The sequence below is a fragment of the Pterocles gutturalis genome, unplaced genomic scaffold (assembly GCF_000699245.1).
Source record: "Pterocles gutturalis isolate BGI_N339 unplaced genomic scaffold, ASM69924v1 scaffold3522, whole genome shotgun sequence".
NCBI classification, from domain to species: Eukaryota; Metazoa; Chordata; class Aves; order Pterocliformes; family Pteroclidae; genus Pterocles; species Pterocles gutturalis.
Window position 1 is genome coordinate 7,740 of NW_010112486.1, and position 27,311 is coordinate 35,050.

The window sequence follows — 27,311 nt, forward strand, 5'->3', positions numbered from 1 at the left end:
CAACACCCCATCCCAAGGCAGGAAACCCAGCAAATAATCTATCATTTAGAATAGCAAAGGACATAATCACAGGTATGAGGGCTTGGTCCCAACCCAGCAAAATATACAAGGATATGTTGCTCTAAAAATATAAGGAATGTGAGCAAATTCCACCTTAAAAAAAATAGAAAAATCAGTCCCAGTGTGATATCTGTCTGTTTTCTGCATCGTGTCCTCCAAGACTATCGAATAAAACTTCAGATCTTTGTTCTTCTTTCCATTGACTTGAGCATAGGACTTTTACAGGATAAACCTCAAGGTCAGCAGTTCCATTTGTCACACCCAGCCAGAAGAATAAAGCTCATCGGTGCAGGAGACAGAGTATCAGGCCATAGAACTAAGGGCACATCAAGTTTTTAAACATTTATTTCTCCATAAACGCACATAACATGTACACTGAAGGAAATCAAACTCAAGCAAACCACTGCCAAAATAAAACATGCTGTGCATAAACAATTCTCTCACAGAGGAAAGAGAGTAAGGAAGCAGTTTAACCTGAATGTCCGCAGACACCTCAGTGTTGATGGCGTTAAGAAAACACAACAGAGTAATATAGAGAGTTAAGTGGCTATTGTGAGTTGGTAGAGCTTCACGGCTTTCATGTAGCTGCATTGATTTAAATGGCTGAATATCTGGGCTCCAACCTTCAACAGAATTTGATAAACTGGCAGGTTCTACAGAAGCAAGTTTTAAAGCTCAGCGATGTAATCAAGAGCAGCGGGGGAAGAGAAGCTCTGTACTGTACATGCCCTCAAAGAGGGTACAACATTCTCTAAGGCAAATGTCAGATAAAGCATACCAGAGAAAACCTGCTAGCTCAGCATTTTTATAAATAGAGAAGTGCCTTTCCCCCCTCACAGTGGTTAACAGTGTGTTCAGAAAATAATGACTCTTTGGCCCACCCCCCCTCCTCTGACTGTACCACTACCTCCAGCCGACTGGGGTGACTGACAAACTGCGTAACCTGAAATTCAAAGCCATTATATTAAAAATAACTTGCCATTCTCTGTGATAAATTGTTTCCACTCGGAATTAGTTAACAGAGAAATATTTTGCCTACTTTTGCTAAAGGGTTTTGCTTTGCTTGCAAGGTCGTTCAGAAGGAGCTCCCTGAACTTTGAACCGTATCTGCAAAGTGAGATAAACAAGAGCTGTATAAATACCACAGCCCGTTTCCCCACACTGTTTTCTTCTGCAGCGGAGTTAAGCTGCGCTGCCAAGGAGTGGGGGGAGGAAAGGGTAAGTGTGCTGGTTTTGCTATGGAAGAGCTTCATGACTTAAGATTTGGCAGTGTCTGCTTGTGTCTTTGGCTGCGAAGGCTGACTGTGGAAATTTCCATTGGAGACTAACTAGAAAGCTGAAATACAAAGAGAAGTATAATGCAGAACATAGCTCTCATGAAGTTCACAGGGCGAGACAGCTGTTGCTGGGTGCTGTATGCCAGTGCTGCAGAAGGCTATAAAGGCATAGAAGGATCTCAAGATGGCATAGGCATTTCATGTGTTTATAACGTGTATAAAGGTGGGCAGCTTTCCAGATGTGTGGAAAGAGTAAACCACTGGACCTGTTGATATCTATTTGACCACAGTTTAATCTTCAGAGTAGTGTATTTAAAATGCTTTTGGCAGAACTGCAGAAAAGAAACGTTAGGGTCAGATGGTTTTCACAAATGTTGTTGCCTTTGCAGCAGCTGGCACTTTTTTAAAAAGATCAATTATTAAATTTTTTTTTTTTTTTTAGAATATGACAGATAGATAGAACGCATGTTATTTATCAGAACTTAGTGTTTTCAAAACATTCTTCTACTGCCAGATTCTGATGTGAGTGGTGAAATTATGCAATTACAGAACCTAGGACATGCTGGGAAGCAATTTAATGATTTTACGTATTTCTTAATAATAGGTGTTTTCTGAACATATTAAGCCAAAATAATTATGTTAATGGAATAAAAGGAAAATATAATAACAGAATTTCTCATATACTTTGATTTTCAGAAATATTAGGTGGACTCTGTGGGGCTAGGAGATTTTTGTAAGATCTGGGGAACCCTCAAACTCAGTTTTCATTTCCTGTTTTTGCAAAATTGTTTGTAGAGCTTGCATTCTTAAGATATTTTTCTCAATATGACCCAGACCAGATACTACAGACTGACTTGTAAAAGTCTTTAAGTTTGTTTTTAATTTATTTTTTTTTAAATTCTGCTAGCAAGCACTTTTAAGTCAGTGGAATTACTCTGGAATCTGAAGTGAACTGGTCTAGATTCTTCCTGGTGTAAACTGGCTCAGCACAACTGATTTCAAAACATGAGAAAGAGGAAGGCCACTTCAAAATCACTGAACTATTAAAAACAGTCAAGAAGAAATTACAAAGAAGAAGGAACAACCTAGTAGCATTAAGAGAAAATCCAGTTATTCTGAACACTTACTTTTCAGCTGTTTACATACAACAAAATCAAAAAATACTGCCTGTTTATTATCGGGGAACTCTGCTGCAGAATGAAATAAGTAGGATCGTGCAATAAGCAAGCTCAAATTTATTCTTACAGTTTGTTTGTTTGTTTGTTTGTTTTTAAACTTCATGGAGCCAATATCCTGCTGTGTTTTGTTATGGAAATTTCAGAGTCTCAAGTCTGTTTAAGCATTGATCTAATTTTGTTTATTTTCTCTCTTTAAAGATAAAGCCCAGCCATGTGGGCAGGGCTGGGGCTAGTTCTGGCTCTCTGTCTCCTCCCAGGAGGAGGGGCAGAGATCCAGAACTGCAAGGAGCCCCCAGAATGGCGTATTGGGGAGGAGAACCCAATGCTGAACTCTAGGGGCTCAGTGACAGTGGTGGCTCTCCTCCAAGCTAGCTGATATTTGTGCCTGCTGCAGGCTTCCAGGTAAGCGTGAATCTTTTTCCCAGTTTTTGTTAAAACATAAATGGTCACTTTTTAAATGCCATGTGAGGATAATACATGTCCCCAACTACTGATGAACTCAGTGAACTCTGGCTTCCTTAAATGCCACCATCCCAGCTGGAATGTGTGACCCAGTGACTAGGTTAACTCTCAGCAGAAGCATTCTGTGCCAGTGGCTCAGATTCTTCATCTCTTGACGTAGTCCTGACTGACTAATCTTCCCCAGATTGTATTTACAGTGTAAAAGTACGATCACCTTAACTTTCATGAAACCCAGAACACATGAAAACCCAACAGAAACAGTTCCTCAAGAGCTGTGCTTCAGCTGGCAAAGATTATTAATGCAGTAAAGATGCTGAAGCCAAGAAACATAATTCTCTGACATGGCTAGAACACTTGAAACAGAGAGGTCCATGATCACTCATTTTTTATGTAAGATCTGTAGGGGAAAAGGCAAATCAAAACATGGGCCTTTAATGTGCTTTCCCAGTCCCTGTTCAGAGGTCTTAGATAAAAAAAAAATCCAGAACATAAGGTAAAGACCGGCCTTTCGAAAAATAGATGAAGCATTCAGGGGAGTTATCAATCTTATGTTCTCATACAAGACCTGGGACATTGGTGCTCTGGTTTCTAGAACCTACTTCTGTACAAATAATTAGGTATTATGACAGTAACAGCAGCAAGAAAAAAAATTTGACCTGACCCAAACAGGAGTTGCATCCAGACCATATCCTGGATTTATTTAGTGATTGTGAAATAATTTTGGTTTAAAATTTCATAGTGCCAGTTTCAGAACTTGATTTTAATCACTGCAATAACATCTTAGTTTCCCCCCTCTAGGCTAGATAATTTCGTATTATAATGGTCTTCACAAGTTTTTCAAGAACTGGGTTTTAAAAAGTGGTGGTAAATCTCTGGCTCCATCAAAGTCAAAAGTGGGCTTTCAAGGTAGTTGGGTTTGATTCTGTACATTTTAGAAAAGTTTCAAAGTCTCTTTCAAGCTCTGGACTATTTCCTGAAACTGAAAATAATGAGAGGGTTTTCTAGGGCCATTCAATAGGAGGGATACAAATGAAAAGGAAAAAAAGCCCACATCCGTACAACAAGAAAACAGCTTTCTGTTCTATAGAGCAAAGAAAGACTTTTGTGAAGGAATGCCAAAGGGGAAGACTAATAACTGACAGCCAGGCCATGCACACATTCTATAGACATCCTTTTGACCCAGTTGCTGTAATATCCCTTTTCTGGCTATTATAGAAAATAGCCATGTCAAGATGAGTGGGAGAACTGTCACCGGCCTTTTACTGCAAGTTTGCTTTCTTGTCCCACTGTATTTACAGTATACATTCTTTAACCATGTGACCAAAACCTCAGCATTTAAATAAAGTAATCACATAAACTGTGTTAGACCATGAAGAGCGTGAAAGGATTGAAATAAAAATAACACTGAATGCAGTCTGAAGACAGATGTCTGCTTTACCTAGTACTACATTCTACTTACAAGGACAGGACCCATGGCATATTAGCTATTGCAGTCTGCTTTGGTGACAGTGTAGTTGATAATCATGGCCAATGGCAAGAATGTTTTAATAGTGTTGGATTGTTGCCATTGAAGGTGGGAGAAAATAACAGTCACTGTTACAAAAGCAAGATGGAGCATATGAACTTTTGTTGAGTGTCACAAATGTTGTGATTCGAATGATTTATGGTCTTGCTTCTTTACATTCTCCACTAGATTGGAGGACCTGCGAGTGACGTTAGAGAATGAAGGACTGGTCAATATCTCATATGTAGTTGTGAACCATCAGGGAACTTATTCCCGGAGGAAATTTCACCTACTGAAAGAAAGTGTTTCAGACTATATTACTGTCTACCAGCAAGATGAACAGCAAGATGATGTCTGGACTACCTTGAATGGAAACAAAGATGACTTTCTTATCTATGACAGGTCTGTATTTAGTGGGGAACACAGGAAATTATTTGCATGTATTTAGAGTAGTGCTTTGCAAATCTCTATATTATTTCATTCATTTGTAAATAACTTGATTACCTCACAAGAAAGACATCACAATCAACTTCTAAGTTGCACTAAGTAAAGCGCTTGCATTTTTACTGGAAAAGGAAGCTACAAAAGAAAAGTCTGCTTTTGCTTAAGTAAGTTCGGGATAAATAATTTTGTCTTTATCATTACTGTGGATTTAGATTAATATAACTGAGTGCAGAATTTGTTAGCACGATTCTGGTCTTACACTGTTATTATTTGCAGACAACTTCATTATATCCATGCATGTGAAAGCAGAATTAAATAAGAAAATCTATCAGAGTTCTCGAGAAAACATTTTTACCAGAGTTGTTGAAAATGTCATGTAGCGATATGGAAAAAATAGTTTATAGATGAAACTTAAAACTTTGGAAGAAAATAGCTTTTTGATCACAGGATTTTGGGACATGTATCTTTTGTCAGAATCAGTAATAACTCTTTAATTGAAATCCTGATTTTTCAGTCTTGATGTGGTAGAAAGTATTCCACAAGTCCTGCACTTCTAACATGTCCATCTTAATTACAGTTATGTTACTGTAATGAACATTCTTAGTTCATACTGAAGCATAAGTAAGTTTAATAAAGAATTAGAAAGTTACTTTTTTTTACTAATATGATTAAATTGAATTAATTAGCTAAATTAGGCTTGTGGGATTAAACTATCACTGGAGTGATCCTTAGAAAATTATTGTATGTTACAGAAGCAAATACTTCTATGTATGGAAGGTTGCTGCCATATGACAGACAAACAGAACAGGCTGTGCGTAGTTCATGCAGGGGCCCCAAAGCTGATGCCTGGCCCACAGCATTTGAAAGGCTGAACAGTTTCGTTGACATGTAGGATACACCTACACTATGAATGGGTTTGGCACAAGTCTGGGCATGATACATTATGGTTCTGGGAATGTATGTCCTTATTGTGCCTTTATGGGCAATGAAGTCTTTGCCTGTCACTAGTCCTAAACACGCACTGCAGACATGAAGGGAGCTAAGGCTGGAGTGTTGACATTGCAGGTGGGGTACTTCACAAGGTGCCCCTGTGTACAAGTTCTGCGTTACTCCAGCTCCTTTGAATGTACCAGTTGTGTAGTCAAGTCCATACCAGAACATTTAAGTACAGACATGGGGCAAACAGGCATCACAAAAATCCCCTCATGCGCATTGAATCAGTAATTTAGATGCATGGCAATGCACATTCTAATCAAAATACAAGTTGCATACAAACATTCCTTGTAAGGATGCAACAACCATGTGTCGATTTGTGCTGCTATGCAAACAGCCCTCCTCATTAGCAAGGTAAGTCTGTAATGAGTGTACCTTTGCTAGTCTAAATGCCACTGAACTAGAGGCTTCTGCCAGCAGAGGTATTATGTCAGCCAGAAATCCAGCTTCACACTACTGACCAATGCAGTTGAGTGGGCAAATGTTTGTAAGGCCGATACTGTTTTTGGCCATAATCTCCTTAGACAGAAACACTCTCCATGGGACTGCACAGTATGGGTGGACTAACATGAATAAAACAAGGTATGATAAGAAGATATATGTAATTTTAGGTATATGTTTATATATATGTAACCACAAAGTTCTTTCTCTTTTTAGATGCGGCCGTCTAGTGTATCACCTGGGTCTGCCCTACTCCTTCCTGTCTTTCCAATATGTAGAAGAAGCTATTAAGATTGCGTACTGTGAAAACAAGTGTGGAAACTGCTCTTACGTGGTATTTTCTTGTTTCATTTTATATATACCAGGAAAGGAAAGTGGATTTGACTGGTACTTAAAAAAAAAATATCCCAAAAGACGTGATTTAGAATTAACACATTTCATGTGTCTTGACAGAGAGCTTTTAAACATTTTTCAAAGTGAATTAGATGTAATTTATAATAGACTGATTATCTGAATGCCTGTCCTTGATAGAAATGCAAATCATTTTCAGAAATCTAAATGCAATCTTGGATGCTAATTCGGTTCCTCGAGTTATGTACAGCTAGTGAGCAATTAGCTACTCTAGTTTTTGGGGATGAGTAGGTACGTAAATAGTAATTTTTTTAAAAACAAATTCAAGCTGGTTTGAGTTACTATTCCTTTTAGTTTATATCTAAATACAGTATGCAATAGTTACTTGAAAAAAGTGATAATTCAAGGTGACAAATTATTGTTACTATTACAAAAGAAAGGTAGGTTTGTTGTAGATACAACTAAAGATCAGAACTACTTTAAGGCTTATTACAAAACGTAGATACATAGTCATGAAAGTTCAATGAGAAGAATAATTTTTGATCCCATCATAGTTTTGCAGTTAAATGTAGGCCTCAGACAGGTCAGACATGGGATCCTAGAAAAAGAATACTTTTTATTAGCATTTACTTAAATTACAATTCCTAAAAGCTTACATTAAGAGCTCTGTCTAGTTATCAGTGGTGGTGTAAAACAAGGTTCTTTTTGATATGGTCATATCTTTCGTCAGGAAAGTAGGACAAGTAATGTAAAATTGGGTTTCAAGTTCTACAAAAATGTTAAGATAATGTTTTACAACTAGTTAAATTAAATATAATGACTTGTATTTAATGCAAGCTTCTGTTTTTGCAGGAACCCGATATTGATGGTATATGTGAAAACATCACTAAAAAAGCAGATGAAAAGCTAGCAGAGGTAGAACCCAAACCAGCTGGTCAACATTCACATCACCACAACCTGCATAGACATAGACAACACCACCACCATCGCCAGGGCAGTCGTCATTCCAAAAATGAGAACCACGAGGCTCCTTCTGAAACTCAGAGACATCATCCTCATAGCGGCCGGCGTCATAGAGTTTTTGGCCATAACAGACATGATCAGACAGGTAGTCATGAACAGGTAGACACTGTTCCTCCAGAAGAAGGTTTGGAAATTACACAAGATAAAAAGCTATGAAAAAAGGGGAAAACCAGCTGTAAAAACCAGTTAACTTGAAATTGGCCGACAGCATCAGACTCAGCTTCGAGTAGCTGATGCTGTCATTGTCGACACCTTTTGTTTGAAGAGCTAGGAAATTCTGTCACTTGACAGTGTCGTGGAGCACTTCCAAATTCTTGCAGGTGACATGGCCAGCTGTTAGCAGAGGACATCACTGAATCTTGACAGTGACGTCCGCTCTCTGCTGCCTGACAGTCACCAGCAGCAGGAGCAAGTGAAACTAGTGACACCTGACAGTGACAGGAAAAGGCAAGAAACTGAACCTGAAGAACAAACTAAGCACCTTAAAAATGCAAGGGAGTCTCACTACCTATATTCAGATAGTTGCAAGAGTGGAAAAATTATTTAAGATTTAAGTGTTTTTCCTACCCACAATTAAAAATTACACTAAGACAGGTACGTGCAGTTAAAATATTGCAAAGAAGTAGACTTTTAGAGCGGTGCTCAGAATTACACAATACCTGTCAAATTCCATCAGTGAAAAAACTTTTTAATTTAAAGGAATTCAGTTGACCTGTAGTTTGTTTTTCAGTTGCACTGGGAAGGTGTCTGCATTCTTGGTTAATTTGTCTTTCTTGTTTCTCTTCTAACATTCTGCTTGCATTTGTGAGGACAGGAGCATAAACTATGACCTAGGGGCTCCTTGTCTGATGTTTTGCAATCAAGAATAGAAGATAACCAAAAGAGATATTTTAATCATCTTTTATTAAAAAGATGCAATATATTAAAAAGTTTTGGGGATTTCTTCTTAACCTAGAGATACAAATTATGTACAAGAAAAGCTTATTCCTAAGCAACGTGCCAAAATAACTTTTTATCTCAAATGTAAGATTATAAGCAGTAATTGCATTATTTTAAAGTAACCAATTTATATGCTTAACTTTTATGGCATAGATATGGTATCAGGGTCCATTAATATATACTACTACAGCTTGTAAAATCCCGCTGAATCAGTAAGATCATGCCTAAAGTGATAAGCAGTGTTAACAAGTCTTAATGCAGAATCAGTATCAATACTGAGGGAGGGGCAGAACAAATTTAATCTTGGTTTAATGTTTATCTTCATTTATAACAGTGCTGAATCTGATAAATCTGTATTGATTAGTAAGGTAATATACCACTTAAACTTGTATAACTTCTCTATCTGTAGCTTAGCATTCCTAATCTTTGATTAACTGAGTTAAAGGAAAAATACAGTTTTTCGAAGGATTCATGGATGAAGAAAAGAACATTGAATAATGGAAAACTGCTTTGAAAGTGTACACCATAATTAATGATGGTTTAATAGGGAAATTATTACTCCTACAAAACCTGAATCTTTTTATTGTGAATGCTGATTAGCAAGAAAGTAGTACTGAATATACACAGAATGCATGCCTTTGGAATATTGGACGAGAGTGTTTTCAATAAAAAAATATTCCGTATTTCTTCATATTTTGTTTTTAATTTCAGGTGCACAGTTTGAAAGACACTGTTTCTATTTCTCTTTGTATGTACTACTTTACTCAAAATCGCTTCCGTTTGAGGTGCAAGTCCTGGCCTTTTTTAAGACGTTGCTCTAAGTCTTTTATGGTGTTTCGGAGAATTTCAATTTCCTTGTTTTTCTCCTCTTGGAGATGCTGCAGCTTCTGTAAAAATGCAAGCAGAGGCTTAATTGTTAAACATCATATAAAATTATTTAACAGTACAATATGCTATTGCTAATGAGAAATATTCTAACAAGAGCATTTTTCTCAGTATTTTTTATCACAAAATTACAAAGATGACTTTCCCACCATCCTATTTTTTGTGACATCCCGAAGTCCGAAGCCTATAAAACAGCGATGCACATAGATAATTTATATCACAGTCATTTATGTAACTTCTATCTTAAGTTCCCAGGTTAACAAATGCTGAAGTAAAACTACTTCACATGTGGGCTTTTGTTGTCAAATCCTACCTGTATCAACATCAGTGCAAAGACACATGAAATTAGTTGTCTAGAGGTGGGAGGGATGTTTGGGAGAGTAAGATGGCCCTATAAGGCATGACCCACCCCTCCCCCCAGGTTTTGTTACAGAACAAACACATTAAAACCCCAGGGAACTGTTGTTTGAAATAGGCTATAATAATATTTAGTATCTGCAGACTACAGGCTATTAAAGCACGTACCCTTCTATAGATACTTTGTGGCAAGACGGAAGCATCTGAAAATGATTTTGTTGTTTTGTTCTGAACTCTTGCTAATTTAGCATTAAACTGAAAGAATCAGGAAAAGACAAAACATTAAGAACCAACAGGAAAAAAAGTATGTTAAATAATACAAGTGTAAGTTTCACTTCTTTAAAATTGGATTTCATACCTGAAAGTAGTAACAGCAATCTTACCAACTATGTAATCCTAGGACAATGAAGCTACTTAAGTTTATTTTAAAAGAATGCAACTACCAGCTATGTTTCTTAAAAAAATGGCTCAAAATATTGCAAAAAGTAAACAGTACAAATATGATAAACCAAATACATGTAGACATACAAAACAACTAGTAAAAACAAATTTGAATGCTCCACAGCTGCATGTGAAGGAGGAGAAAATGCAGATCATAGAACCATACAATTGATGTTAAAAACCATTCCCACACATTCCAAGGATAACTCAGCCCAAGCACTTTCACACCTTTTTTTTTTTTTTGATATGTGAAAGGTTTGAAGTATTTCCTTAATTATTTCTGTAATCAAAGTGGCTTAAAACCTGAGCCATGACATACACGTTGAATTCTGTGACTCAAATCTCTGCAGGATTAGAAGTGCTTAAATTCTTGGAACTTTATAAAAGAGAGTATCTTCCCAGCATTCAGAAATTAGAAAGAATAAAAATAAGCAGAAAACATTATTTATTTTTTTATAGCTCAAAAACTATCAAAATTTTCAAAATAATTTAAAACAAGAACACAACAAACTTCAGTATCCCTATGCAGTAGGTAGAACTCAATTCCTGAGCAGAAGCAACTCAGATACCATTATGGAAGGGAGCATACACCACTGATCTTTGTCGAGACAATAATTTTTGAAGGTTCTTAGATTCCGTCATACTACTTTGTTAAGTACTAATGAACATTTTTCACTACACAGTCACTACGTAAGTTTACCCAATGCCCAGCTGATCTTTAACTCAGCTTTGTATTGCATACCTCTATCTGCAGTTTAATTATTTCATTCTGCTTCTCTTCATTTTGAATTTTCAACTGTCTAGTGAGCTCTAATATTTCCAGTTCTTTTTTCTCTCTCTGTTCTCTGTACTCCACTTCTTTTACTTCAACTAGTGAAACAGTAACACCAAATAGGATGATTATAGAAGATGTTACATGGAGAAATAATGTAATTTCCCAAATATTAAAACTTTATTTCACATGAAAACAATTTAATTCAAGTAATAAACTTGCTCTAAAACTATGTGAAAACTACCCTGTCCCATTGCACTAAGATGGAGTTGCTTTAAAGAAGCATCACATTTTACAAAGAGTTTGTCTGGCTCTTTTCAGCTACGTGGATGACCAAAAAAATCCTACCCTTCAAGGCTGTGCCAATAATGGAAAAAAATAATATTTAAATCAGTTTTTTCTCATTGCAGGTATTATTTATTGGTGAAAATAATCTCCTACTGTCCTGAGCGTAGCTAAAACACTCTAACAGCAGTCTAGCTTATAGTACAAAGCAATTTTCCAGTCAACACTTAACCCAAAATTTTATCCTTCAGATTTTGAGGTCCAAGTCCCCAGCATCTGTTCACCTGTTTGGGAATTTCTTCTTATCCTGTTTTGCTATAGTGTTGCCTCATTGCTACTGTCTACTCTCTTGACCAAAGATAAATCAATTAAACACTGCCCTCTTCTAGGTTTCATGTGTTCCCACTAAGAAGTGGACCTTGTACTTATCCTAGGTGAAGTATAGCTCCGACAGGTTACAACACGTTTTACCCAGTGCATTCAATCTTCAGAGAACTTACTTTTTTTTCTTATATCACAATTCAGTTGTGTTATTTCTAATTTGTGGTCTTCGTCTTTGTTTTTAATTTCTACCATGAGTTTCTCAATCTGACCTTTATATTCCTGCAAATGTAAAAAGCTTCATAAGAATCTTGAGGTTTCTCTGCTCTTAGCCTTCTGCAAAGCACAACATTCATGTAAAAACACATGGTACTCTATAATTCAGTACTTGTTTTATCCTTGATCTAGTAAATTCAAAAGGCTGAATTACTTCTTAATACAATCTGTCTGAAGTCCAAAGATGAAAAATGTACCAGACTTCATTTTACTACAGCTATCGGTTAATATAAAATTAGAAACTGTACTAATTAGGAGAACAGGCAAATGGAGAGGTAATATTCCTTTCCCCAATCCAGGATCTGATACAATGCTGCAGTTAATTAAGTGACTACAGTTTTACTTTTGTGGATTTTTGACTGTAAGATCGTATAATAAAAATGGTATTTAAAGTATGAGTTTTCTTAACATTGCTTATACCAAGGATTCCTCAACTTCACACTGGCAGCAGTAGAAACAACAGCGGTATCAGCAGTAAGTGATACTGGTGGCACTGATACTCAAGTGAAGAGTTTGGGCATATCTGTTTTAAGTTTTGTGCAATGACTACTCCAGAATTATCAAGGAATTGGCTGTGGCTACCAATGTAGAGGAGCTTACTTCAAAGCTCTTGTAGGAGTCTTCTGACAAGTTAGGTATCCACCCACCAGAGCAATGCTCAGAGGCACTCACAAAGCCAGTTACTGATTAGTGGTAGTAGTCTATATGGACACAGTCAAGTAAATGCCTTGCAGAACAACGAGGAAGTTCCACCATGCCCATACATGCACAGAATCATGGTTTTCTCATATCTTTCAGAAGGCATTACTTATTTTATTCTCAAACTGTCAAGATAACAGCTCTATTGGTATAAAAAAATTTAATTTTTGCTCATAGTTAGTAGAAAGACAAACAAAGAAAACCAGCAGTGAGATTCCTAATCCTATACAGGTAACAGATCTGCAATCTTAGCACAGACAACAAACACAACTTGTGACTAGCCCTGCTGGTGTTGCCTCCTTTCCAAAAATGAGTGGAGTAGATAAAAAGTAGAAACATGGTAAAGTGAATTTATTATGAGGCATATATAAAAAGTAGAGAGCTACTATCTTTGTAGTATTTACTCCCAGAGAAACTATAAACACAATTCAGACAGTTTATTCTCTGGTAGTACAGCAGGCATTGTGAATATCAAAACCTTATTTCCACACAAAAATGTATTTTAATGCAAGGGATTATAAATTTTAGAATGTAAAGGTGAATTTAAAGCTAAATACAGCCAAAGAAAATAAGTGCATCTTACATTGAACCAGAGTTCTGTGTACTTAATAGTTTTGACCTCTTAGACCCTCCAACACATTTTCATATGGATACTGTCATGAGAACAACTCTTCTCTTTTTACACATGATAAATGTTAGGGAAAGTGCTACAATAATGGTATCAGGAGAAAACCCAAGAATATAAAGATACATGAACTGCTACAATAGAGATAAAATATTATTCCTCTACGTAAAGAACGATCAGTTGTGATGTACCTGTTCACAAGCCTTTAATTTCTCTTCCAAGATGTGAATGGTACCTTTCAGTCTATCATTTTCATCTACATAAATAAAAAACTGTATGATACACTAACAATTACATTTTGACAGTATTATTATCATGAAAGCAGAATAAGGACATTACTTTCATTTTTTGACTTGTCTGCACTTTAAGAAATCTTTTTGTAGACACTATAATAATCATTTACAGAACTACATAATCTCAGTCTCCATTTGTTTAACAAGAAAAATTATAGTTTAACAATATTTGCCTGGTATTACTATTTGAACTGTCTTTAGCCTTCTGAAAACTGATGCATTCAAGAAAATCTAGATACAAAGTTCTTTGGCTCAGAAAATAAAAGATTATTATCATGGCTACAACAGTTTTGAATTGGAAGAAACAACTTTGTTTAAATACTTGTTTCCCAAAAACCACAAAGTAGTATCTCAAAAACAGAATTTAGAAAAAGCAAATAATGGTCATTTTGAGTATTAAAGGCAGCCATATACTTAAAATTTTTAGAGGTTTATTAATATTTTTTGCTAATAAGACTTGAACACATAATGGGTATAAAATTAACTACATGGTGTACAGCTAAACTATGGTATAAAGATATAGCAAATATTTATATATTCTATTTTAAAATAGCAATGAGTAATTGTCAAGTATTTATAGATAATAGCTAAATTTCAATATAATCACACTGAGGATTAAAACTCTCTGGTTTAACAAAGTGATAAAAACTATTCATAAACACTTCAATAGACTATAGTCCAACAGCTGAATGATTCTTTCTCACTTTTTGTAAAATTGCTTGTGCTATGCTGAAATACAGTCCAACTATTGATTAAAAAAAAACCCCACTGAGGCAGAACTTCTTTTACATGGGCGATAATAGCAACAGACATTCATTAAGCATACAGACCACTAAAATCTGCACAAGATCGATTTTAGGTATAATTTTTTCCTTTCTGTTTGGCTGCTAGTGAGTTTCTCTTTTAAAAAAAAGTAAATATTATAAAAAAAATAAATGCCTGCTCATTCTGTATTACAGTGCAGTATATATAAGAACAGTATATATAAGAATATTTTTGCTTTACCTTTCACATTACACTGATTTTCAATGGTTTGTGTTAGACCCTTTATCACATTCTGTAGAGCAGAACATTCTAGAACAAATGAAAAATCCAGTATTTTTGAATAATTTCATCACCATTTTAATTTTATATTTTGTTTATAAACTTTTATCAAACATTTTTAAATAATCTTGATTAAATATTAGTCTAAGTCTTCTTACCAACCATAGAAATAATCTGGATTACATGGTTACTGCTTATTTTTAGCTTTTAGTTTGATGATAGACTAAAACCAGTTTTATCAAGCAATAGAAACAATTTCATAAAACTTACTTTTTGTTTCTAGGCAGAAAACAAGGATGTTACTGTTTTCTGGGCAATAATACAAGTTTTCCATATCAGCATTCCAGCAATTTGATGTAATTAATGAAAGTGAGGCTTACTTTCCTGACAGTATTTTTGACAAGATTCTTTTTAACAAGACCAACACTTTCCACTTATTGCAGTTTCTCACCCCTTTTTAGTGCATACTAACCTTCATCTTGTGGCTCAACATAAGAGATTCAGATTATTGTACTAAATACCCATTATCTAATTTTGAACAAAATAGTTATGTGTATGTATATACATGCAACTTGTTATCAGTTTACATATGTGCATTTCTTAATTTTATTTTTTAAAATTGTATTTTCAACATTTGAACACTCTGTGGACTGCCTGTAATATAATGGTTGGTTTTCATTAAATACTATTTTTATCCCTTCTGTTCCTTGTAACCTTATCAGTAAAGTTACAAAACATTCAAAGACTGGGAAGACTGGGGTCACTAAAACTGAGGTTGCTGGCTCTTAAAACTTTTCTTTCTATTTTCAGAGTACCACTGCATTTCTTAAGTGGCTTTTAATTTCCACAACAGATAAAGTACACTAAATAACAGTTACTCATCTCATAAGACCAACACTTTATTGAAATTGTAGATCATATAATTAAAGACTACATTACAAAAAACGGAGTCAGGAAGGCAAATTAAGATCCGAGCTCAGAGATTCAGTTTTCCACTCAGTCTTTTTGACCTCTAGTCTGTTCTTCCACCAAATCAACTTTCATGCATCCAAGTACGTTAGCCAGCTGTATTTTCCCATTCCATGCTTCCAAAAAAACAGTAGAGGGAGCACGAACAGCACAAAAACATTTCCTGCCCTCAGTTCCCATACTGGATCAAAAGCATTTGTGGAAAAATTCTATTCAAAGTTTGAAGCACTAGGTTAGCATGCCCATTTGTACCAACTAGTTCTACTATAAATTTTCTCCCATTTGAACATGTATGCAAGTAAACCCAAATGTTTTTAATTCATGCACATTTTGGAAAGACATCTATGCATTTGAATAAACAACAGGACAGCAGCTAGTCTTACAATGAATCACAGCTATTTAAGTGCAAGCCACCCTTTTGCCCAGGCCCAAGAATACCTGCTTATGTTTCTTATCTTTAAACAACATATCTTGGCAAATCCCTTATGTAATTACAGTTATGACTGGAAAAAATACTGGGAACCCACAAGTTCTGCTTGCCTATATTAAGGAAGAAAAAGCAAACTTTTGCCAAATGGTTGCAGCTTTGTGGATCACTGGCATAGTATCTGTTCTAGATTCTGTGTGGTTCCATCCCTGTAAAGAATATTCCCTACATGCAGAAAGACTGAACAGTCCAAGTGCTCTTTTTCCATTTTTAACATCTATAATTTATTGCAGTTTCTTCCATCTGCATTTATAACTGAAGCTATTGGCTTTTCTTTAATAGGGCAATTACATCAACCACTTTTTCCTTAAACACATTTGAAATACTAAATCAACAAATATGCAATCCTGAAGATGCTAAACAGAGCTACCTTAAGTATTCCATCAACAATAATGTGATTGCTTTCTTTTTATAAGCTACAGTAGATTTTAGTTCAGAACAGTAGCCTGCACCAGAAGAGCCCATTTACTCACCACAGAAAATGATTAAGAGCAGAAAACAAGAAAGTTAGACTTGGGTCTTAAGTGCATCTGCAATGATACACACTAAACAAAAACTGTGGTCCTGAATCTCATCTTTGTTTAGCAAAGAACGTATCAAGACAAACCAAAGCTCATTTATGACCTTTCAGAACATGTATACACCTGCCCAGTTCCTCATCTTTTCCCACCTTATATTTGGATCAAGTGTTTTACTTTCCTCTCTCCCTTGAGTTTTAGAAGTTTCCTTTCTTCCTTTGCATTTCCTTCAGAATTCCCAGTCTTCTTTTACCTTAAACAGTTCTAGAGAAAGACTTCTGGCAATCAAGGATATCATGAAGCACCCAGGTTCTCACTTGTACTTACTGGAGATTTCTTGGGGCATGAAATGAAATTCCTATTTATTTCTGTTTCTCATACTAACAAGTTCTTCAGCCAGGATAAAATTCCATTTCCTCCATCCCACCACCACTAGTAGCCACAAAGCCTTCAGGGTAGGTGGAACAGCCTTTCCATCCATAGCGTTCTTTCTCTCTGCTCCACTGCTGTAAGCAATATATTTATTTGGAATCACATGTTAACCATTCACCAGCATGTGGTCTCTCATGTTTTTTTTCCTTAGATGTTCTGTGAATTGCTTTGTGGTCTACTGAAAAGCCTTACATTCTAAAGCTGAGTTGCTTACCTATCCTATAAATGCACTTGCTTTTGTGTTAAATTTGTAATAGGATGAATTTAAGAATGCTCTTCAACTTGAGAATGTACATACATTAAGATTGTGTGTTGACCTTGATCATCAAGGAATTGATGCAGCATCCCAGTTGTCTTTGGACCAACTCTTCAAATGATACTTGCAGGAAATGTGGCTGAGCTGGGTTCTGGGAAGCACCCTGGGACATAAGGCGAGGAGAAATCTTTTTTTCTAAGCCACAGTTGGCAATATCACTGCATAAAAGCCAGTTTCACAACTACAGTCTGTTAGGATAATTATAGCCAGAGTCAGAATAGAATCATCAATGCTACATTTGGTCCCTTGCATCTTCATTTCTGCACAGATCCCTCTATAACCCCATCAATAATAGAGTGTTTTTTCAAATCCCACAGTGCTTTGACTTTCACAAAGGGTGTTTTTTCAAATCCCACAGTGCTTTGACTTTCACAAAGGTTTTTCAAATAATTGAACTTTAGTCACAACACTTAGTGCTCTGACTCTGAATACACAGTATGCTATTACCCCCTCTGAAGGGTCAGTGTTGCAGGTGAATTTGATAAAGGTGCAAATACCATTTTGATCCATTTCAAAAAGAAAAATCAAAGTGCTTTAGAAACATTATATACTTATTAAAATTCATAATCACTCCATCAATGGTAATATCCTTTTGAAATACTTTTAATGTTACAGTCACTGCTGATCTCTGGTAAGACGGTAACTGTTTACCTGAAGGTTCCTCTGACAGCATCCGCTGCAGATTATAGCAATTTGCTGACCAAGATGTTCTGTGAAAGTCTGCTTTCTGATCACCATACAGTTCAAAAATATAAACTTATAAGCACTTCATGCCATGATACTTCAAGTGTTTATCTTATTGGTAAGCACGTTAACCTAACAGAACAGCCATGATAACTGTCTTAATTTCTAAATACATTCTATCCCCTTGGCATCTCTCATTTATTTTTTACTTCCTTATCATCAAGTAGCTTTCAGAACCACCTCTTGGATGTCCCATGTTGTTCCAAGTTCCTCCTTTTCACTTTTTTCATTACTGCTACTAACAGCTCTGCAGTCATTCTTACTTATTGACCAGAATGCTTGCTTTCCAACAGTTCTGCCTCATGTCTATATCCCTACTAATTTGTACAACTACTGACTTCAATGTTATTGAGAATTGCTTTTTCCTGACTATCCCTGATGCTAAAACTTTAGTTCATATTTCACACTGATTGCTGTGGTATTTTTACTTGGACTTCTGCCAGCCACATTTTTTTCCCATCATGTCAAAACAAAAACAAAAAAAACAGCTCCAGAGGTCATTCTCTTCAGTTATATCAGCATAACTATCTCCTCAAATCATTTCACTGTTGTCTCATCAAAGTGAGGCACTACTATTTACAAAGCTAGAATCTCTCTTCTGACTTCCATCTGTTTTCAGTCCATTCTGCTTCCACAGTCCTTGCTGGAGTCATCCCAGCTGCTCTGATTTCCTGAGTTGTCTCTTTCACTTTCTCTGCTTTTATCCTATAGGTTTTCTGGTAAGAATAATTTCTTCTTTTTGTCCATCTATTCATTTCCTTTTAAAAAAAATCTATTTTGTATAAATCCATTTCTCTCTGTTTTTTGACAATAATTAAGCCTCTTGATTTGCTTCTGAATGACTGTCCTGCATTGTCTTTTGTGCTTAATAGAGAAACAAATGGCTCTAAGGAGTCAGACCAAAGTTTCATCCAGTTCTCTATCCTGCTTCACAATACCCAGTAGAAGATACTCCAAGAAAGAACAACAAAAAAAAAGCTGGGTAAACCTCACCCCTAGTGTGTCCTCTCAGCTTCCAAAACACAAAAATAAGGGAGACCTGAGTGAGAGATACTACCTTTGTGTTTAACAAATGTTTAAAGTTTTGTTACATGAGTTTTTCTAGGACTAATCTATACTTCTGTTATCCACACGCTTCTGTGGAATTGATTTAACAACTTTATTTTGTAACATATGGAAAACTTCCTCCTTTTGTTTGTTTTAAATCAATTAACAAGTTTGATTTCCATCTAGTTCTCTTATTACACTAAACAGTGAATACTCATTCCCTAGTCACTTTCTCTATGCCATTCATAATTTTACAGCTATGAGTCATATCACCTTTATTCTTTCTCTTTAGGCTGAAAAGTTTACAGTCAACTTAAATCTTTCTTCAGATGTTCCAAAATTGTGACCAAACCTGTGAGGGCCCTAAGTGCTTTCTCCCGCACCCACCTCCTGGGTGTTCGGTTGGGCTCAAGGTCAACTTAGAAACAGTACAGCTGGTGACCTTGAAAAAAAGCTGTTTGAAGAATGCTGGAAGAAAACTCAGAAATGGCTGCCCCTCCTTCCCTTGGGAGCTGCTTTTAGGCTGAGGCTTTTGCCCTCAGCCTACCTTGAGCCATGCTGCAGCTGTGTTGCAGCCACATACCCTGTACATCTAGATGCGGGTCATGATCTGGGGAGTGACTTCCTGGCTTGATTTCAGACCTGCCTCCTCACTATGGACATGCTAGTGATCACCAGACCATGTCTGGCCCTTGTTACCATTTCTGGACCTGATCCTGACTCAGCCTCCCATCTTGACCTTGGACCTGCTCCGTCACTATGTACTTGTTTGGTAACGTGGACTTTTGCCTGACCCTGGCCGCCCTCACTGCACCAGCTCTGCATGAGTATGGTGGGAGTGAGTTTCAGCTGGTGAAGCCTCTACCTCTGGGGGCCTTGTTACATGATCGGTTCCCAGCTCCCTGTCCCTTGCTCCTCCCTGAAAATACCAAACCTTGCCACCTTCTTTGCGACCTTTTCTAGTTCTGTTATGTCCGTTTAGAAGTGTGGGGACCAGAACATTACATGATAATCACAGGCTTCACAGGGACATGATGTTTGTTTCTCTATTTCTTCCATAATCATGCCTATCATTGTGTTTACTTCTTGGATCACTGATATTTTCAGAGAACTGTCCATAAGGACAAGATCTCTTTCCTGATAAGTAGCCAACTAGACCCAACCACTGTTGACATAAAATGCCTCCCATATGCACTGCTACTGGTTTTCTACTCCCCTTTTTGTCACTTGTCATTCTATGTAATAAGATTCTTGCTATAACTGCATAGATTAGGATTGTTATCAAACTTCACTCACTCACTCAATAGCTTTTTCAATTCATTTCCGATCATTCTAAACTATTTAAGTCCCAGTGAAGATCTAAGTGAAACCAACTGGCAAGCTCACTCCAGCGTGAAACTAAGTTTATTCCTACCCTGTTTCCTAAATTTTAGCAAGTTGACCTGTCAGAGACCAAAGTTCTGGAAAAAGATGCACCTTTCAGCAGCTCTGCAAACTACAGAAGAATAAGCAACCACAATTCTAGGCTAAGTACTTAGGTATTATTTCACTTTTTAAATACCCAACTAAAAAGACATAGAATTAAAAAAACCCTTAAATTTAATAGTTTTCTCTTTAATTCCTCCTTTAGCTGGCAACATTTTTATTATTACATAGAGGCTTAAAATTCCCATCTGTCAAATATTAAATGCCATTTAATTGAATCATCTCAATATTAACTGTTATTACCATTCATAACTATTTAGCACCATAATGACATCTGCTACACAAAAGAAGAGAAATACAACCAAACTTTGGATCACATTAAAGCTGACAGTAACATGAGTGCAGCTGTGGCATCAGCTTAATCGAACTCAACCTTGAAGGAGTATAAGCTATTCCTAACACCTTATAACCAAGTTGGAAAAGTCACTGTGATAAAATCCTGACAGTGACATTATAACCACAAAATGGGCTGTCACGTTGTTTAATCTGACCTCTTCAGAGATTAAACCTCACACAGATTATAAGTCTAATCACTTTGGATAGCTCTTCAGTCTTATAGAAGTTAAGGAGATGTGAAGATAGAACAAGACACTGAGATTCCACCAGTACCCAAGGTCCTTACAGAATTCATTTAAGTGTGCAAAATTCAAATAGGAATACTAAAACTTCAATAGAACAGTCAGCATGGTACAGAGAAAATGTATTCCAAACCCCAAACTGGGCTATCAGACTGTCCCCAGACAAACCAAATCACACAAGCGACTAATACAATTCTCTATGTTATCTCGGAGCACAGGCCCCACCAGTCTGACATGCCATCCCCAATTACAGGCAAGCTTTGACCTTTCAGATAGTGGCAAAATATTCATTCAGGAATGCATCTAGCTCATTTTTCAGTGGGCAAAACGTTTCTGGCGACTAGGTGAAACGTAACATTTGTCATACAGATACCAATGCAACAGCTCAGCTTGGGGCACAATACTGTCAGCGCTGACCTTACTTTTCCCAAATGTAGACCCTGTTGTTCTACACAGACGTCTGAGCTGTTTATGGATTAACACAAATCACAGGCCAGCACTTTTAAGTAAAACTACTGTTAGTTTGCTTAAAAATGCTGGCATTGTAAACTGTGGCAGTTCACTAGAAGCTCAAGAGGCCTGTAGGGGAGGGAAAGGTGAACAACTAAGCACAGTTAACACCATCGGGTGCACCAAGCTTATCTAATCCTCTCCCTCTCTCACTGCCAATACATTGTTTCATTGGAGGTAACAGAGTCAAAAAAGACGAAGAGGAAAAAAATGAAAGAAAACACAAAAGGAAAGTTTTTCTTTCATATGTACTGCACACATTCAAAAATCTCTTAAAGTGGATGGATATTAACATCAACTGGAAAATAGTTACTTTAATGCAGTTCTCAAAATATGTTTGTGGATTAAAGTTATCTGATTTATACCAATAAGATGGCTTCCATTACGTGACCCAAGATTAAGCATTACTGTTTTTCATACAATATCTTAGATCCTTGCTATCTTATTTTTTTATTTTATAGGACTGAAAATAATGGAGATATTTCTCAGAACTTTCTGAATATATGAAAAAATCATACTGTTTTTAAAAAATAACTTACCTTCTTTTACTGATTCCTCCTTTGATTGGCTTAGTGTTAACAACCTGTTGCATTTTTCCAGTTGAAGAACCAGTACATTATTTGCTTCATTAATTTCTGATACTTTCTAGAAAAGTGGAAAACAACTTAATATCTTTTGATCTAAGTTTTAAGTCTTGAGTTTCAAATTAACATAAAATGTAACAATTTCACAACACTACAGTCACAAGCCTGTATTATTTCCCATTCTGGAAATTCCGTTACAGAGAAGAATGACGCTAGACTTGAGAGCCTGTGCTATTGAGAGTTCATCCTGCAGAACTAAGAATGCTGACTTACTTCACTAGTTATAAACTGGTTTCTTCTCAATTCTGTAGTCTGCAGTCTGGGTCAATTCACAGCAAGGTTCTTTCTACAGTGTAGGAAAATGACTATGGGGTGGAAATTAGTTTCTCTAAGGTAATGTCTATATCCTAACAGAAGTTATTATATCATAAGAAAAATCTCCATCGTAAAGTATAACACAGTTGCTACCTTCTGGGACAAAGGTGCGGCTGGCATGCAAAGAACTCGTTTTCGCAGCAGCACATCCTGGTCCTGGTACAAAACGGATTGATGGGGGATGGAGTGAAACAACCTCGTTCCACACCCTGCCCTGAGACTATTTGTACCTCTGTAAGGATGGGAATGATAAGCTGTGTAACAGCTGTCCAACAAGAAAGATGGTAGACACTGTGCCAAGCACTGTGGCAAAATCTTTATCCTGAGGTGAACTTTGTTCATTGTAATACCAAAACACACCTCCATCCCGAAAGTTACCTGACTCTCAGGCATGACCACTCCTCATTGAGCATGTGCTCTCTGTTTTACTGACTATACCTTTAAGAGCAAAGCAAGAGAATTTTGCACCAGTCAGTAATAAAGGTATGTATGACTAGAGTCACTCAAGCTCCACCTAAATACAAAGAAATAGTATAAAAATAGATTGATGAGGAGAGAAAGTTAGGGAAGACTCCATCGTAACTTTTGGGATCAGCTAATGGGCTGAACCTTTTCTTCTCCCCCACAGGGACTCCTATTGGGTAAGAACCTCTTCTACACACATGAAGTATCAATATACGCTAGCAGTTACTAACAACTAAAGATTGACTATATATTGTTCTTGAAGTCAGTCTACTATCAACAACAATCTCTAAACCTTAGATGTCACAATCTGTATTTTATACAATAAAACTTGGTTTGCATAAACTTGATAAGGGATTTGACTCAGTGCTGCTGTCAGTGCAGTCCCTGAATAGGTTCGTTGAATCATCCTCTGATACAGTGGGCTGCTTGGTAGAGTCCCCATATGGAATGCCGGAAGGCTGTATGGGCGCAAGGGCCTCAACTTTCTTGGGAAGCTGACAGGCTGATCAAATATAAAGGGCTCAGGGAAACCCCATGTTCTTAATGTGACATATGGCTTTGCATAAGAGGCTGTTAATGCCCTCACTGAGCGCCAATATGAGTAATGGGTGTGAATAGCAATTGGTATAATGGTTTTGGTATTTGGTAGGAATTGTTTTTTTCCATGAGAAATGCTAAACTTATTTCAGGTGCCCCTTTCATATTATCTCTACTATGGATTTACTGATCAGGATCAGCCACCAGAGGTGGCCAACGCAGGGCTAACAAGAAATACAGTACTAATTTTCCTCAGTGGATCAATCTTTTAAGAACTGACATATACATGAAATAAAGAGAGCTCAATGCATATGGAATATAAGAACAGATGCTCCTGCTATGTCAATGACGTTTTTCTAGAACAAGGAACAATTCTGAAAGGATAGTCCAGCAAAGATGTGTGATACTGTTATCTCCAGAAGCAGCTTCTGATACAAACGGACATTTCCACACTTTTCCTGAGAAACCAAAATTGGCCTCAGCTCCATTAAAATTCTAGCACAGAAAACAAAAGCTTCTCAGACTTCACAGAAGTCACTCGTATCACCCTGAGATACAGTCAATGCACTTTCCAAACAAAGTTGGTATTACAAGGCATATCAGTAAGAATAAGCTGATACTGAGAAGAAATTTCCACTTGAAAAGCTTATTAAAATGTCGCAAAATATTTATAAATAGCAGTTTCAACATTTTTACCTTCTTCACTTACCTTTTCTATCTCTGAGAAGTTATCTAAAAGTTTATCAAGGTTCACCACACTGGTTTTCTTCATAGTTTCTTCATGGCTGTGATTCATTTCTTTCTGGACCACATAATCCAGTGATCATGGCATACATAAAAATAGATCTATTAATTCATATATTTCTTATTCACACTATGTCAAAAAAATTCATGTGCACAAATGTAAGCAGAACAAAGAACACTATTTTTTTTTAATTAAAACTATTTTTGCATGTGAAGCTAAACTTCAACCAACCTAAGAACTTGCATTTCTAGGAAACACCATGAATGTCAGAAAGCCCAAGCAAAATCTATCAAACTGTTAGATAATATAGTTGAATTTGGAATTTTTTGCTGCAATTAAAAAGTAAACCTGAATCAATTTCCATAGACACAGTGATGCAATTTTACATAAATATATTAGTGGTCTGCAGACAAGGATGCTTTTAAAACACATGACCAATTTCATTTTAGATATGCTGCTAAAACAGACTGGTCTTCCTGTCCTCACTTTAAAGAGCAGGAGATTCAATCAACTAAAAAAAATTATTCATTCTCTACTCTGTATATTTCAGAGGCAACAGGTGAAATTTAATTATAAATTTGATTAACTTAAAAAAATGTTACTTAAGTAATGAGATTTTACCAGGCACATATTAATACAGGATCTAGACCTTTTACCTGTGTAGATACTCTAATACTTATCTACTCAGGTTTAAATTACTTATACATTTTCTTACAAAAAATTAAAATTAATATCATTAATGTGACAATGTAGCACATAAACCCTACCATATGAGTAAAAAAAAAATTTATTGAAAACCACCCATATAATTCCAGATTATTAACACAATTCCTCCTTTTAGTATAAATTCTACTTAAATAATCTTCAACATACATTTGCAAGATAGATCTGAAAGACACAATATGAATGTTTCTAAAAATATTGAAGCTCTCTCTGAATATCAGGCTCCATGAAACAAAAATTCCAATACCAGATAAACCACGTAGTGGAGACAAAATCATCACTTCTATGTGGTAATGTATGAACTGTCTTTTTACAAATAACAAAAAATTGCAATGAGATGAACCATAAGTTAGAATGTGTGCACTACCCAGAAACTGAATGGATTTCCAGACAGAAGTACTTTCAGCAAAGTTAGGAGGAAATGCATATGTAAATGAACAACTACTAAACAGGAACCTTACACAACTGAAGGGGGCCTACAGGAGAGATGGGGAGGCACTCTTTATCAGGGAGTATAGTGATAGGACAAGGAGTAACGGTTATAAACTAAAAGAGGGTAAATTTAGACTAGACATTAGGAAGAAATTTTTCACTGTGAGGGTGGTGAGACACTGGAAGAGGTTTCCCAGAGAAGCTGTGGATGCCCCATCCCTGGAGGTGTTCAAGGCCAGGCTGGATGAGGCTTTGAGCAACCTGGTCTAGTGGAGGGTGTCCCTGCCCATGGCAGGGGGGTTGGAACTTGATGATCTTTAAGGTCCTTTCCAACCCAAATCATTCTATGGTTCTATGATTCTGTGATAAACTGAGTTATTTTCTCAGTCATTCAAGTCTTTACATGTATGTAACTTCACCAAAGCAGTATGACAAAGATATTGGATCTGTGTGCTTAATACTGATTTTTCTCTTGTATCAACTGTTTCCTCAGAGGGACTAAAACTAATTAATTAAAGCTAATTAACTTTTTTCTTTAAATCAACAATTTTAAAGAAGATATGTAACATCAAAAGACTAATGCTTCAAAGTTGAATTAGTGATTTTTTACAAAGTTAGCAATCTTAATGACTTCTGTGATTACAGTGCAATGATTTGTTAAAATGGAGTTTAAAATATTTACTCAGGACATTCAACTTTGTAAAACAATTATAGATCTTAACATTCTACTAGTTGATAATCTAAATGTACACTATGACTGCCAGGACTTGATCTTTCCAGTCCTTTTCATGGGCAGTATCTTATCCAGTTGTCAATCACCCTTTTTTTTTTTTTCATCATGCTCTTAAAACTGTGTTTCACCCTCTAAATTTAGACTGAGGATGGGAGTTCAGGGAGCTGCCATGTTGTGTGGTGTTTTGTTTGTGTTTCCTTATTCCATGGCATCATTTGTTCTCTCAGAAGACAGGATGTGCTCAGCACTTGGCCACATTAGGCAACCGTGCCACTGGGAATAAAACTCCCGCTACACTGAAACAGAAGATTAAAAATAATATGTAGTACCATTAATTTTGCATTTTTTGAGCAGGAAAACTCATCACTTTTATTTTTGTGTATGTTGTTATTATATATGTTATGTCTTCCAAAGGCATTTTTGTTAAGCCTCCCACCCCTGTTTTGAATTATATTTATTTCACTGGGGGGAAAATTAGAGATTTTAAAATGCATTTCTGACTGCCATAAAACCTTTACCTATCATTACACCTTTATTTAATCTCTCTTTAACTCCTTGCCACCCATGCTCTCTCAGTGTCCTAAGTACTGAAGCTGATGATCTGATTTCAGAATTTAAGGTTTCATTTTGCTTCATATAACTGTGAAAACTGTATTTATAACCAAAATAAATGAGTAGATATTAATTTTTAACTGCTTATCTCAACTGAATGTAGCATTTGTTCAATAATAGCCACTTCAAACAATCTCAACATTTTTCTGAGCTCCACCCTTAAGGCAGGCACCTGACACTTGCACTGACCTGAACCTCGCTTTAATTACTCACTCTTTGAAGATCTTGAGAACAGTTAACGCATGCTTTGCAGATCAAAAGGATCACCACCCAAATGGCACCCACACGTGAGATGACTCCCATTCCCTCACCCGATTTCACGGACAGCCAGCTGCAGCAGGACTGAGGG

General features: G+C 36.4%; 2 protein-coding genes across 2 annotated transcripts; one reads left to right on the top strand and one right to left on the bottom strand.

The window, feature by feature from the left end:
• Positions 1–2,726: 2,726 nt before the first annotated feature.
• SEPP1 (selenoprotein P, plasma, 1) lies at positions 2,727–8,192 on the top strand. The gene is given in 4 exon segments (XM_010074054.1): positions 2,727–2,917; positions 4,671–4,883; positions 6,576–6,693; positions 7,563–8,192. Coding segments are annotated over 4 exon segments (1,152 nt in total).
• Positions 8,193–9,436: 1,244 nt separating this feature from the next.
• On the bottom strand, positions 9,437–24,513 carry CCDC152 (coiled-coil domain containing 152). The gene is made up of 8 exons (XM_010074055.1): positions 24,427–24,513; positions 22,296–22,401; positions 14,632–14,700; positions 13,525–13,589; positions 11,913–12,015; positions 11,098–11,225; positions 10,083–10,169; positions 9,437–9,559 (listed from the first exon to the last, which is right to left on the bottom strand). Exons 1-8 carry the CDS (start codon positions 24,511–24,513, stop codon positions 9,437–9,439), a joined length of 768 nt encoding a protein of 255 aa, XP_010072357.1.
• Between the last annotated feature and the right edge of the window lie 2,798 nt (positions 24,514–27,311).